Source organism: Clytia hemisphaerica, unplaced genomic scaffold (assembly GCF_902728285.1).
Source record: "Clytia hemisphaerica strain Z4C2 unplaced genomic scaffold, Clytia hemisphaerica genome assembly, whole genome shotgun sequence".
Lineage (NCBI taxonomy): Eukaryota > Metazoa > Cnidaria > Hydrozoa > Leptothecata > Clytiidae > Clytia > Clytia hemisphaerica.
In genome coordinates this window covers 1,054,951-1,070,461 of record NW_027104328.1, presented here as the reverse complement: position 1 = coordinate 1,070,461, position 15,511 = coordinate 1,054,951, and the positions used below count along the sequence as shown (strand labels likewise).

Sequence of the window (15,511 nt, the reverse complement as noted above, 5' to 3'; positions counted from 1 at the left end):
CCTTTCTCAGGCAAGAAAAAGTGAAGCCTTAAAAAACGACGACGACAGATTGAATCTAGCAGTTCCTTTGTTTACGATTGATATTTTTTTCGAAATTTAGCGGTAAATTTTAGTTTCAATCTGTCATTTGTGTAAAAACCAGGCGAGTCGCTCAAGGCCGCGCAGCTTTGATACGATTTGTTGGCTTCAAATCCTACCAAGGAGGTTTGATTCTAGCTCTTCGGGCTTATACTTCATTGGTCTAGCCCCTTCAGGACTTTGAATTTAATAATTTAAGCCATAAGATAAGCTATATGATTTCTGAACCAGTTGACAATGAAGTTAAAGTAGATTTTGAAGAATTTAGGTAGGTTGTACACTGCAAATATCCCCTCTGATATGTTTTTGAAAAGCTGATCGTGTATATATAATTCACTTCCAAAAGTTATCCCAAATTTGGGCTAACCTGTTTCAATTTTCTTTTAAAAGGTTTCTAATCTAATGATTCGATTAACCTCTAGCCATTCAAATTCTTCATTCAAATTTATTGAAATTTAAAGATCTGTTATATAAAACTTCATCAAGCTACTCAAGTTTCTAAAACTCAAAAGCACAAAGGGATAACTCTCGGACGGGAATTTTATACACGATACGCACCTCCTATATCGAAACATATCAGAGGGGTTGCGTGCAGCCTAGCTAGGTCCGTACTAGTAATGACCTAAAATAAACATTGAGGCCGACAATGAAATAAATGTATATAATATATATTTAAAGAATAAAATTTTTATACGAAAAAAAACAAAGATTTAAAATAAAAACATCATAAGTACAAATAATTATAGGTCATTTTTGAACAAAAAAAGTTTTTACCCGAAAAAAAAAAGTGCGATAATTTTTTACCTAAGAATAAACAAACAGTAGAAGCATAACAAAAATAAAATCAAGATTTTAGAGTGAAAAATAAAATAAAAACAATACGATTTATAATTTTGTACCCAAGTTTTTAATTTTTGATTCTTTTTAATTTTCTAAGAACAATTACCGTGAAAAGCTAGACAAATTTTCAAAACCTCGAATTCTTTTGCTAATTCCGTCACAACAGCATCTTAATTTTTTTTTGAGAAAAAAATTAAAATTTTTAAGTTTTTTTTACAAGTTATGAATATAAAAAAAGAGGAAAATATTAAAATTTGAAAAATTCTATGAAAATGAAAGTCGTTTCATAAACTTAGCATTCAACGCTTAAAAGCATAATTACTCAATCACCAAGTTTCACTTCATCTTCAAGGAGTCCATTTTAATATCAAGCCATACATTTAGTAATGGGATAGAACCATCATCGATTTTCACAATTGAAATATAAAAAAAATCAACAATGTTTCTTCTCTGTAAGTTATTACTTTTTCAATAATGATGATGTCTGCAAAAAATATTCTTGATTAACAATAGTATTCAGTTCTAAAGCCATCATTTTATTTCTTGGCGGGCTAAAAAATAATGAAAAAATGAATTTGTATGATACCAGAATAAAAACGCTTTTTGGAATGAAAATAGTGTTTTTCCATTTCATTAAGGATGGAAAATCATCCTGAAATATTCCTACAGTATTCTTAGTATTCTTAGGCTAGGATGCAAAGCCCCTGCAAAGCCAGCCTAAATCTAACATGAAATGTATACGTCAAGCAAGAATTTAGCATTTTTTTTGTCTTAGCATCGCCGCTGGGGAATACCGTCCCCTTTTAACACCGGCCCTTATTAAGCCACGAGCCCAAAAATAACGCCGATAAGGGCCGGTGTAAAAAGGGCCGATAAAGTTATTGACAATTTACAGGTGGAAAGCTTTAAAAGTGGTATTCTTAGAATCAATTGACAAATTCCATGATGGTGGTATTCTTAGCATATTCTTAATTTCCGAGTTTATGTACCGGAGGATATCGAGGGCGACGGTAAGTGAAATCGATACAAAACAAAGTCGATAATTGATGTACGGCTTTATATCGCCTTTGCTCACCTAAACAGACGACGGTATCTTTGTTTTTACCGTCGTCGAGTAAAGTGGACGGTGATTTCGGCCCCATGTCAGCTTTGCTTTATACCATCCCCCTCGATTTATCTCAAATACATAAACTCGCTATTGTGGTCGGGAAGCAGGGGGAGGTTAATTATGACAGTCGAAGAGGCACGTTTAAACAAAATATCATCTTATGACACAATGTCTGAATTTTCCGAATTTTATTGTTGGCTATCCGACTGTTTGGGACTCCAATCAAAGCAGCTCTGAAGGCTTAAAAAGGTATCATTTATCTTGAAAACCTCACCTTGGGCGGCATTTGACAAAAACCAATGAGAGTAATGATAACACCACACAAAGTAAGAACAATGGAAACAATTGAAAATCCAAATAAGATCCAGTTGACATCTGATCCAAAACTGATCAACTCACAAGCATATGCTAAAAAAATCAAAGTTATTAATAAAGTAAGTAAGTCTGCGATCGCAGTCGGAGGCGACCCGAAGGCTCCTCTTTCGATAGCTATCTACCCGAAGGAAGGGGAGGGCGCCACTCTTTCTCCCTGAATTGCTCCACTTACCCTTGATTCTTCTCTTAATTGCCGAGCATCAAGCAGAGAAGCATCAAGTACTATTTTGGGAATCTTTGGTATGATCCGGCTGGGGGTTGAACCCACAACCTTGCAAACCGTAGCCGGATGCTCTACCACTGCACTACGGTCGCCGGACCGTATAAAACAATAGTTGAAACTCTTCAACTCAAACCTCTATAACTCTAATGTCTCCTTAACTCAACAAGTTCTGGTCCCTACAATGCCTTATAAACCAATCTCCTTATCTCGAAATCAAACAAATTTCATTTTCCCGTAGATGTTTGAGTTATGGAGACTTGTTATATATTTTTCTTTGATCGCACTCTACCACGTAACGTCAGCGTTATGCACCATTAATTAATACTTAGTTATATTAAAGAACCATTACTCGGTTCGGGCAAGGGTGTTAAAAGGTTTTTACCGGCTGAGGGTAACAGAGTTATCAAAAGTTGCCAACGTTTCTATTTACGTTTAACCAGAAGTAGATTTTAGTCTAGAAGACTTACGAACGCTGGTTTAGAGTGCCATCAATACCCTACAAAATTTAGCCCCACTGGGAAATGGGCTTTGTGTTAAACCCCATTTCCACTGCAGAAAAAAGTTCTATCGGGACTGTGAGACAGTAGTATATTTAGTCTAGAAGACTTACGAACGCTGAGCCGTGTACCATCGATATCACACTCGCATCTTCCGCTGGCTAAATTTACAGCGCATTTAGTACCATCGTTATAAGCATCAACCCATTTGCTCCAGTAGTCACTATCGTCATTATACACAATTGCGGTATGAACGATGGATAAAATCAGGACCCCCAAGTTGGAAGCACCGAAGCATAGTAACTAAAATTAAAAATAAAATTGTAGACTTGATTGGGACGAAATGGAATTTTTACAAGCTCTTATTTGATTTGGTTGGTCGTTAACCAGTAATAAAACAATTTTGTTACTTTATCTAAAGAATGTGTCATTTTTATTACTTCAAATGACCAATCATTAAAGTATCTTATAAAATCTCCGTCTTATCTGACTTGATTGATAGATTCGTGATACACGAAGCCATATTAAGAACAAGTTAAGAATATTTTGAGGCTCTAAAACACCAAAATAGACAAAAATACTCACAAAATGGTGAAAATAAGAACATTTTTAGGCTTAAAACTCTAGAAGTTAAGAATATCCGAAGGCTTTAAGATTTTTGGTTGTTCTTATAAAAAAACACGTATGTCTCAGTCAAGATAGCCTGCACTAAACTCTTCCTTTGCTCAGCAGAAAAGCACAATTAAGCTATGGTAGTCGTAGGGTGGTAGAAGCTAGGGTCAGTCACTTGTTACATTTTTAAGCAGATTTCCTCAGGGAAATTTGAAAATATTTATCCTTGGAATATCTTTGAAAAAATCATAAATGTGTTAAAATACTGCTTTTAAAATATTCAATGGCGTCAATTGAGCCCATTTGGTTTGGTTTTCGCTCAAAATGGTAATAGAAATGTCTCTTTAGCTTAGAAGCATATTTAAATTTGAGAGTATTAACAATAAGAAGTATTAATAAATTTGGAATACAATCTACGACTTACAGATTTGTAGTGTCTTGTCCCTAAAACTACCACTGCCAATAATGATGGAATCATCAACTGAAAGATAAGAAATAGAATATCAGAATTAAAGTTTTGCAAGCTAGGTATACTATAAGGGAAGATCAGGAAATAAGTGTAAATTTTATCTGAGCTGATATAACCAAGATCTTAAGACACCAAGCAAAGATGAGTTCTACTAGTAGAAATTTGCTTAATAAAGCTTCTCCTATCTGTATTATTCTATATAAAAAAATGAGTTAAAAAAACCAATCGCCGTAAGAAGGCTGCCATTATGGTAGCAAATATGCGATTTGCGTAAAGGACCCCTCTACAGATTCAAACGTTTTCTTCAATCATAATAGCGGAAATTATAGTAACTAAACTATACATGAAAAACCTTAGACGATGCTATTGTCCGTTTAAAGGTCAGTAAACGCGGGAAAAAGTTCGGGCGCCAGGGCGGTTTACGGGAAAAAAGTGGCGGTAGAGTTTTGGAACAACACTGTAAACATCTCCGCCACTGCTTACTCCACCCGAATTTATCACGCCTCTCCTAAACTATTCCCTTTTTTAGTGATCTTGTGTAAAAAACCTCTAATGACTTTCTTTTAAGGACGGAGACGATGGAGATGGTTACTGTGACTGTAAGCAACTGTAGCATGAATGTAGCTCATTCGACTACGATGTTTAAACCTAAGACAGATAATGTGGTCAATCTCTCTCTCGGAAACTCAAACTCTGTTGTTGTTAATTTTCTCAGCTATGAATTTAGGGAATATAAAGCGCATTAGCCATTAGAACCGATCGAAACAGACATTTTGAAGACCAATTTATGACGACAATTTGAAAAATGTAAATCATATGTCACATGTAATCTTGTTCTCTATAAATGCTTTTTAATCTTGTTATAACCTTGATGGAATTCTCGTTTTATAAAGAATGGATGACTCTGGTGTTTATATAGGTTACTACGCGCTCTAGGTTTCTATACCACTCCTGTATACTGTATACTGTAGAATTAACATTTATGCATTAATACAATCGAACTTTGGCTCGGATACATACCCGTCATCTTACAAACCTTACAATCAGTGCCATAGCATATTGCAAATCTTACCTATTCTACCATTTAAATTTTAAGTTCGAGCGAGAATGTCAATTTCGGGCCTTTAACTTAATTTCATCGAATTTTTCGATATGGGAGGGATTTATTGGTTTCTAGGCTATATTTCAAGCCCTATCGGACCATTTTTGAACTTTTGGATCCTCAGATCCTAAGGTTTTAAGTCTAGCGTTAAAACTCAGAGTTTAAAACTCTACCCGTCCAACCTAATTTAGAGTGCTTCCAAATCGTTTGTGGTTATAAAATTTCATGGGGAATTTCCCTTTTGTGCCAAGTATTTTGGAACTGATTGTACCCCCCCCTTGGGTTTGCTGCTTAAGTTTTTGTTAGACTTTTAGGGGGGGTTTGTAGGGGTTCGAAATACCGTTTTCCCGTCAAGATTTTCGCTGAATCCCGGAATCCCGAAAATCGAAAAAAGTAATAACACCGTCACACCGGTTTGTACAGGTTCAAATACCGGCATAATGACAAAAAATAAGGCCGAATACCGTCACCGTCTGATTGTAAAATACCGTTTTTCCGTCTTTTTTTTCGTCAAATCCCGTAATACCGTACTAAAAAAGGGCCAATCCCGTCACATCGTAAAAGTACAAACCCCCCCCCCTTTTAGAGGGTATAATTACACGGTCCACCGTACCCAGCTAGAACACAAAGTTGTTTCAACGTTCATCTAACATTATATGGATGTTGAAAACATCAGTTGTGTGCTAGCTAGGTATCTAAATCATCAAACTTGGAAAGATGGCTTCCATTGTAGCAGGGTGTCCTTAAACTCATCTATGGCTAGTAATTTATGTTAATAAGATAAGAACAATATCATAATTATGTAGAAAAGATGCGTCAATGTTTTAATAACATTACATTTAAAGATTATATACGGTATAATAAAGTTTGAATGAGTAAGTAAAACAGGAAAAGATTACAAATTTTAAGTTTGACCAAATTATGAAATAACTTGTTGTAAATTTTTAAATCATGTCTATGCTATTACTCCATTTCCTTTTGACTAATACACTCTTCTCGAGCTGCACAAAAACGTTTTAAGACTTTAGATTCCAAACTATTGTGTTGATAAGGTCCACCACCACTAGACATAATTAACGTCTTTTAGCATTTGAATTTGTACATTTTTCATATCAAAATCGATTTATCGCACATTTTTTTATAACAAGGTCAAAAATTTTTGAAGCCTTCCGATGTTCTTAGCTTTTTAGGGGTTTAAGCAATAATTGTTCCTAATTTTAGCCCTCTGTGAGTATTTTGATTAATTACATGTTCTAGAGCCCGCAAAGTTTTTAGATGTTCTTATAATTGTTCTTTGATACCCCTGTCTCACAGCCCTGAAACTTTTTCCTACAGCGGGGATGAAAATTACGATTAAAATCTCAATGGGGATAAAAATTATTTTGATTGAACAAAAATTCCAAGGTTAAAATATCCAGTGGGGGTGGTTTGGGAGTGCAAATTCTTAACAATGAATTTTGAATGGGGATGAAATCAAAGTCAATTTCTCAGTGGGGTTGAAATTCAAGGGTATTTTTCCCACCGGAGATGAAAGTTTCCAGTGGGGCTGGGGCCACAGCGGGTCTGTAACACAGGGGTGTCTTAAGTTTTTAGATCATTTGAAAACGAAACGTGTAGGCGGTATTTTGGTTATACATATTAAATGTATAAATACTAGTTGAAGTTGCTCTTCTAAATTTGAAAACGAGGCCAAGGGTACACTTTAGACTACTACCAAGTTACGGCGTCTTCTACAGTTATCAAACATAGCGTAGGGATTGAGACAGAGTTTACTTAGAATGTTGGCATCCACTAACAGATTCGTGCTCATTTACTACCTGCAGTTTTGTTTAACTAGGGTTTACTTTAATAAAATTTTCAATACCGAAATAGAATTACTTCTTTAAAATTAATCTCACCGAAGAAAAATCAAATCAAGAACCATAAAATATCGCAAAGAATTTCTCAAAATATACTACAAAAACCCATGATCAAAGAATATGGCTGAAATTTGCGAAATAAATTATGTGTCTAAGTAGTGGAAACACCTTAATTTTGCCCTTGGAATCAGAACAGGAAAAAAACGGTTTGAGGTTCAAAGTTTCAAAAATGAGAGCCTTAACACCTTAAAAGTTTTTTTAATGTTATTATAAAGTCGCAGTGATAGAGGCAATTGGCCCTCTAAACTGGTCGTCTTTATAAAGTGGTTTAGGTAGAGCTTAGTCCGTGTGACTACCTCTAACCTTCCATATGATTCATCTTATAGATCGAACCATTTCAATCTGTGGTATTTAAATCAATAGTTGATACTATTAAAAAACAGTACCATCGTGTTATTTGTGGCCCATTCCATAGGTCTTGATCCAATTTTTTGATCCCATTGAGATTTCAATAGATTATAAAACGTTGTCGGACAGTATCTATTGTTTAAATCTTAAAAACTCCAATTGGAATGGTTTTAGAGTACAATTTTTTACAATAATTCCGAATGGAAATGAAATCAAAGTTAATTTCCCAGGGTTATTTTTACCAAAGGGGGTGAAATTTTGGGTCAGTGAGACAGGGGTATACTTTGCAGGTTGTAAAACTTTAGAGAGAAAACTATCAAATGAATTATCATAATTGTCGCGACCACCTAGTTTTCCCAATCGATAAGATCAAGGGTTAAATCATTAAATAATTTTTTGGTGCAGGAGATTTTTTTCTGAACTTTATGTCTGCTGAAATTTTAATTTCAAAAAATTTCCAAATTTAATTTAGATTTTTCTCATATTATGATTTTCTGGTTTGTTTTTTTAATCAAACTAAAGCCTTGGGAGAATACAATTTTACAAGAAAGACCAAAAGAATGCTTTCGTATTTCTTATCGAGTACCATGTATTATCAGTACCATCAATTCAGATTTTCTACATAGAATCTTGAGATAATTCATGATATTCATGACGTAATGTTTTCTACGAAAATACCCCGGTTTTAGGCAGTAGTGGAAAATTTAAATTAGACAAAAGTTGTATAAAATTTGCCACTGCTGGCGAAAACCGGGGTCTTTCCGTGGAAAACATTACGTCATGAATATTATGAATAGCATGTTGATATTGAATGAAAAACGAAGTATATTATATACACGAGGAGTCAAAAAGATCTTATCTGATTTTTATCGCCGCTTATCATTGATCATGTGAAGCTTTCCCATGCTAGAGAACCCTAACACAATTAATTACGTGAACAATACTTGTCTCTTTGATCTCGAGATATCCTCAGATTTGTGAGGTCTCTCAGCGGACACTCGATTCATCACGTAATTTTATTTCTAAAAAATTACACCGTTTTCATAGGACAAGAATAAAACCCATTAGGTCAGGTTTTATCACACCCCTTCTCACAGACCCGGTAGGATGTTTCAGCCCATGGGGGTAAAAATAACGGAGTAAAACTCGATGGGGATCAATATCCCTAATGTTTTTTTATTGCTGGGGATTTGAATTCCGAGTCAGAAAGTTCAGTAGGGATGGGAAGAAATAGCACAATATTTTGGAATGAGGATTTGCTTATCTGGTGATTTCTAGCGGCGACAAAAATTAGAGTATAGCTTTCCATTGGGGACGATATTTTTGCCGATTTTCCCAATGGGAAGGGGTCCCAGTGGGTCTATGAGAAGATGGTGTTTTACAATAAAGTCTCAACCTGCATAAAAGATTATTGGAAAGAAAATTTGTAATACATACAATTTATATGCAAAAACCTCTAAATATCTTGAAAGAAAAGAAATATTCTAGATAAGATAAGATAAAAGGCCGATCGTTGATAACAATTGAATAGAGTATCGCTTAGCGGTAAATTCTTTGGTATTACTTTTCTCAGGAGATAAGCTCTGATACACGTGGGAATTGCATAAGACATTACCCATTCTTTTAATTCTAGAATCTTGTATAAGAACATGGCTAAATTTTGAATTTTTGTTACTTAATTTAGTAATGATTTAATTGGATTCTGGTATATAACAAAAGGACAAGTGATCCTTATAAAATATATGTATAGAAGTGACTAGAGAAACCGAAAATAAAACTGAAATTAAAAAAAAGTACCCAAAGTTAAGGAAAATGCTGTTGAAAATACTTGAACATTATGATAGAATGGAACTGCAGCTAATGATTAAACAGTCCATGCTGTGGTACTTTCTTTAATTATATGATAATCAACACAGGATTAGTATAATTAATTAAATGACAGCATAATTAGAAAGGGGAAGCATAATTCACAGAAACAAAGGCCTCGTTCTTATTCTACACTAATAGCAAGAAAACCATAACAGTGCCGTAGGAAGCGTTTTCTTATTATTATACCACGAGGGCCAACCATGGTTTGCCCGAGGGGGGAAATTTTGAAAATTTAAGCTCTAGATTGCTAGAAAATGCACTCAAAACAAAATGCTTTCAAGGAAAAACAAGAAAAACTTTGCATTTTGCAAAATACAATGTATAGCAATGTGCTCTCCCGGATTCTACCATAATAGATAAGTATTTTGCAATTTTGCAAAATAACCATTTTTGAAAAAATTATATTGGGGGCATATCCCCCCCTTTCCCCTCAGTTGCTACGGCACTGCATAAAAGCACTATTTTAGAGTGGATCTTTGGATCTTTTAGATTTAGAGTTTCTTTACTTGTTTTTCTATGCTTAAAGGTTTTGTTTTTAAATAAGAGTGGTATGTTTTGCTTACTCATCAGTTTTAATTCACAAGCTTTTTCACATTGGATTGACACAGATGTGAAGCAAGATTGTTCAGAAAATGGAAAAGAAAAACGTTTTTTGCTAATATCAGCATAATATAACAATAGGCAGACACTGTCCTGATATGAAATATGGGTCTGATATGAAACGGAAACACTTATGGTAAAAATAAAACCTTTAAGGGGCAGCTAAAGAGTAAAAATAAAAATTGGCTCAAAGAGTCTTTCCATTTAGCGTGAGCCAGAGCAAAACAATCAAAGAACTATATATATTTTTCAAAATAACATTCTGGAGCCTAGCTTCATTTTATTTTTTTGAGAAAATCCAGAAAATTCCTTGAAATCCAGAAAATATCAGTCCACTGGCGGAATTAAGACAACAGAGCAAGTACGTCGGAAACATGCGAAGGAGTGCGTAACGCTCGTTACTGTAATTGACAATGAAATTACAATTACAAATCTCTTCCCATGATAAGTTCGACATGATCTAAAAACTGCCTAAGAATTCAGAAAATCTCCAGGCAATCCAAAAGACCTTAACAATCACAAAAAATCCAAAAACGCTCAAACTTAGAAAATATTTGATACCTCTACATCACAGCAAATCCGACAAAATACCTTAGCTAAGATCTACTGTATAGTTACGCGATTTGTATTTGGATAGTGCCTGTCTGACATAAAGGTAGTCGAGACAACGTTCATCTAACATCCACGAGGTCCATAATGTTAGATGAATAATGTCGTTTTACATAAGATTCCCATTTCAGCACTAAGATTCTCCTCACTGAAGGCGCTTTGGTAAAGTGGTCATTGACCTTGGTTGCTGCACAGGCGACTGAGGTTCGATTCCCACCTGCAGCAGTCCACTTGGCAAGTGAATGAACCTCCGCCCTGTTTATGTCATGTGAGGGGAATTGGGTAGTCAGTCCAAGGTGCTGACGGGGTGCCTAATGAAAGCATCTATAGTTGCGAAAATGGGCCTCAAAGCTTCCTGCAAATCAACTTAAGTTGACGCTCTCTAATTCAATCTTCAAGGGGAATTGAATTTCATCGAATAAGGGAGCTTATTGAATAAGGGAGCGTCGTTTATGAGAGTTTCTTGTTGACGGGGACTTTAAGTTTCATCGAATAAGGGAGCCTATCGAATAGTAGAACGTCGAATTAGAGAGCGTCAACTGTAAATGTAAATAGAAAGTGTTTTAAAATAGAAACACTTTCCCGGGATTTTCCCGCTAATTTTCTCGGGATAACCGGTATGAGATTGGAAAGAGTTAGTTTCTAAAGGTACGGAAAATCCTGTGTTTACTTACGAAACAGCTTAACTTTCCGAAGCTCGTTTTCAACTACCCGGAGTTCTGGCAGAGGAATCTTAGTGCAGGAAAGGGAATCTTATGTAAAACGACGGTATTACGTTGTTTATCAGCTAGAATTCCACGATATTCAGACCATGTTCACACGTTACTGTTCCTTTTCGCTCCGGTATGATTTTCGTTAGGATCGAGTGTGTTCATATTGGTTTCGGAACGTTCAGACAAAAAAAGTGGAGTGAAACCGTTTCGACCTGTTTTGCTTTGTAACGTCTTCTTTTTTGACGTTTCGAATTTTGACGTTCACGCTTGTTTCGGAAACGTTTCGGAACGTCTGGACATGGTCTCAGTAGTCATTTTCATAAGAACAATTTTGAAAGAACAGCGAGGCTTAAGATCGTCTACAAAAAGAACAATATAAGAGCAAAGCTAAGGCTTGATCTGTTGGAAAAATAACAACAGAAAAAGAACTATTTCTGAGGCTCGAGTTGCTTAAAATAAGAACAGTCGAGCCTCATTATAAATGTTCTGGTTCTTATACACGTTTTTTTTATAAGAGCAAGCTCTATATAAGAAAACATCTTAAAGCTTTTCAGACTCTAAAACGGACAATTTCTTAAGAAAATGCTCACAAAATGGTGAAAATGTGAACATTTTAAGAGCATTTTTAGGCTTAAATTAAAAAGTTGAGATTACCTAGAGGCTTCAATCAAAGATTTTGGATGTTCTTATAAAAAACGTGTATGAGAAAAAACCGTAAGTGAATGTCGCATTCTTCATCTAATTCCGACACCATTCTTATAGATAGCATTAAAAGGTAGAATCACAACTGATTGAAAAAGATCTTTTTTCTCTTGGTCCGCCAATTAGCAACCGGCGATTCCACCCAGCTGGCACACAACGTTGTTTCAACGTTAATTTAACGTTAAATGGACGTTGTGAACGTTAGATAAACGTTGAAACAACGTTGTGTGACAGCTGGGCAACCTTCCTACTATTCCCATCTCTAAAGAAGGGTGTCCAAATTAGACGAGGTATGTCAGCATTAGACCAACTTACAGTAAAGCAAAGAAAAGTTTAGGGAAAATATCTTACCGGGAAACCAAGCCATAATCCAATGCCTTTAGAAATGGAATCACAGTCCAAATTCTCACAAAATCCACCAAAAATAACGAAAGCACAGATAACTATAATAATAGCAGTTAACAATTCCAACATTCCAAAAACACATGATGCAATAGCTGTCTTCCTCTGGACGAGGCCATTGTAGTCGTTTCGAGCTTGAACCATTTTTGCAGTGTATAATAAATTTGGCTACGAATCAAGTTAAAAGATACATCAACTAAAAATATAAGTTTTGGCTACAATTGCCTCTAAATTAACAGACAACAAAAAATGCAAAAATCCAAAATAAATCCAAGCTCAATCTATTTAAGGGATTATTTCTAAAACCCCTCAAAATCAAAATCGAAAATGTACATACAAAATTTTCATTTAAGTCAGAATGTATGAAATCTTTCTCTATCTCATATGCTACATGTATTACTAAAACAACAAGAGAAAAAAAAATTGTCCCTTTTCGCAAAAGCCAAAGGGTTCGTCGACTCACATCCGAAGTATTTCTTACTTACTCACTCTCAGGGTATTACAAAAAAGGCGAATTAAAAAGCATTTTGATAAAAAAAAAAGCAAATCAACCACAAGTCAGGGGGTCGTGTACAAATTTTGATAAAATGTATAATTTGTAGATATGTACAATTTATATCATTAATATTTTAAGAATTCAATGTATTTGTGGATCTTATTTTGCCAAACTTCTTCAAAAAAGAAATGCAAAATTGATACTAAAAAGAAGATTTGAAATATCATGGATATAGGAAATTGAACTATACACAACCCCCGTCTTTTTAATACCTCTATTTTTTTTATCAAAAAAACACTTTCCAACATTTAAGACTATTAAATCATCAAAACCCCCAAGAGGAATTCTGACTAAGGTTCTTTCTTTTTTATTATTAAGACATTAAAAAAAGAAAGAAATACAATAAAAAGCTATTAAAACTATTTAATAGAATATGTCATCTTTTTTGTGTAAAATGGCATGGTTACTGATTTACATTTTATTCTATCTTGTACATAGATTAAGTTGGACAATAAAAAGACTATACAATTAAGTTTCACATACTTTTTCCTTATAAGAAACTTTCAAATCACATTATTTTCCAAAAGGAAAAATCATAGGAATAGTGACAATGGCAATATGGTAGCAATGCCTTAAACGGTGGCAAATATGATCTAAAATTTTGAAAAATGGCTAAATTTCATCACAGCAATTTTCATATATTCAGTATTTTATAAAATGGGTTAAGCTTTTGAGAACTTAAAATTGAAAATAGATAAATTCTTATAAGAAAAACAAACAAGAGACATATCGCTAACCATAGCCGGCACTCCCTGAGGAAAGCATTTTGTTCAAAAACATATTGGCTTTCACAATTTTATAAGAAACCTAAACCCGCGATATTATAATTCAGAATAGTTTAAGTAATTCTATATTTGTATCTGTATGTCATTAAGTAAGTGAAAATCAACGTTTCAATTCAGATTTATCAACCATTTTCAAGATATCTATACTTGTCCTGGCAGGTTTGGTAACCTAGATTCTGGGCTCAGGGTTGGAGCTGCTTAGCATTTTACGTGAATTTCTGTAAGTTTTCTATGACCTATCATCCATAGCATAGTCATTATGCTTATTTGGTCAAGGGCATCGTTTGCCATGATTAGAGATTACAGTGTTTAAAAAGTTTTTCTTCTAGCAGTAGTGAAAAGATTTTAAGCTTTCAGGGCTTGAGTCTTTACAGCCTGGTTGCTTAAAAAAACTATGTACTATACAGTATTCAACTCAACATTTTAAAAGAACTGTAAAGATTACTACAACTTTTTATAAGAACCAGCAAATTTTGGCCGAACCTGAGATTGTTATTAAATTTCTATTACGTTTCAAACAATGGACCTATTGTTCCAATCAATAAAGCTATTGCTCTGAGGGCCTAAATCTAGAGCTGTTGTTGTTACAAAATTGTTCTTATAAATAAAAGAGCGTGTGCTACAATTCGAAACTTAAAAAATAATTTCTCATTGGAATGCGAATAACATTCCTTCAAGTATAAATAATAATAATACATTTGTCAAAATATAAATTTGATAATTATTTATTAATTAATCCTTATGTTGGATGATGGTGACTCATATGTTCTCTCTATTCCCTCTCTATTCAATGCTTTCAACAAAACTAATACAATTACTTCTTTTAGGCTTAGTTGTGGAGCAATACTGCCGATAAAAGATGTATTGCATTTCATTCTAGACAAGGAACCGTAACAATTGTCAACTCGTCGGTCATCGTGAGAGGGACCAATTTTCAAAGAATTTTAAACTTCCTAGAAAAATCCTCGAGAAAAGTGGAAACTCTACTTGAAAAGAAAAGAAAAGACATCGCTGATGCTATATGGTAAACAAACTGAAGAATGAAATACATTTCGTTGCATTTCAAACTTCACCAGAAATAGGTTCGAAATTAAAAGGGCCCAACGTCAAAAGAGCTATTTAGGTATTTAAGCTTCAATATAATGACTAAGAAATACCTGATGTATAAATAAATAGACCTGGTATATTTGGACTAAAAACCCTGCATTGTATAACTCACTGCAATGGCAGAAGGTCAAATCAATTGAAATTGTTCCGATAAAAGCGTTCTAACAAGGCTATAACCCCGGGGGCTGGGCAAAATTAAGTACGGGGACGTCCCTTTTTTCAGACTCTAAAGATCTAAAATTTTACTAATCTTCAAGAGTTATTAAATAAAACGAGAGCTTCTAAGGTTTCTTTTGTAGCATTTTTTGAAAGGAACCTATCTTAAAGGTTTTATTTGAGACCTTTTTAATACGCCTTTCGAACATTTCAATTTAGACGCTGACGGTCTTAAACGGGAACGTGAAAGGTATCGCTTATAAGTCTCGTAATGTCTATTTTCAATCAAGACCCCGAAAGGTCTTTTTCATAACCCTTAAAACTGTGAGTGAAATAGCTTTCAAATAACAAGAAAAAAAACAAAAGAAATCGACCGCCAGGCTAAGATGTTATGTGCTAGTCTAACCTAGCTTATAGTTCGTTTCATATCTATAATTAAGC

General features: G+C 34.4%; 1 protein-coding gene across 1 annotated transcript; it reads right to left on the bottom strand.

Moving 5' to 3' along the window:
- Window positions 1-730: 730 nt before the first annotated feature.
- Window positions 731-12,658, bottom strand: LOC136817698 (uncharacterized). The gene is made up of 5 exons (XM_067074012.1): window positions 12,416-12,658; window positions 4,158-4,214; window positions 3,235-3,424; window positions 2,301-2,434; window positions 731-1,469 (listed from the first exon to the last, which is right to left on the bottom strand). Exons 1-5 carry the CDS (start codon window positions 12,608-12,610, stop codon window positions 1,455-1,457), a joined length of 591 nt encoding a protein of 196 aa, XP_066930113.1. The 5' UTR covers window positions 12,611-12,658; the 3' UTR covers window positions 731-1,454.
- Window positions 12,659-15,511: the final 2,853 nt, after the last annotated feature.

What these genes read in the sequence shown, in the direction of transcription:
- LOC136817698 (XM_067074012.1), bottom strand. Translation starts at nt 12,610, where the DNA reads ATGGTTCAAGCTCGAAACGACTACAATGGCCTCGTCCAGAGGAAGACA. An exon ending in GATTATGGCTTGGTTTCCCG is followed by an intron (nt 4,215 to 12,415) that starts GTAAGATATTTT and finishes CTTATCTTTCAG; the next exon opens with TTGATGATTCCATCATTATT. An exon ending in GGACAAGACACTACAAATCT is followed by an intron (nt 3,425 to 4,157) that starts GTAAGTCGTAGA and finishes TTTTAATTTTAG; the next exon opens with TTACTATGCTTCGGTGCTTC.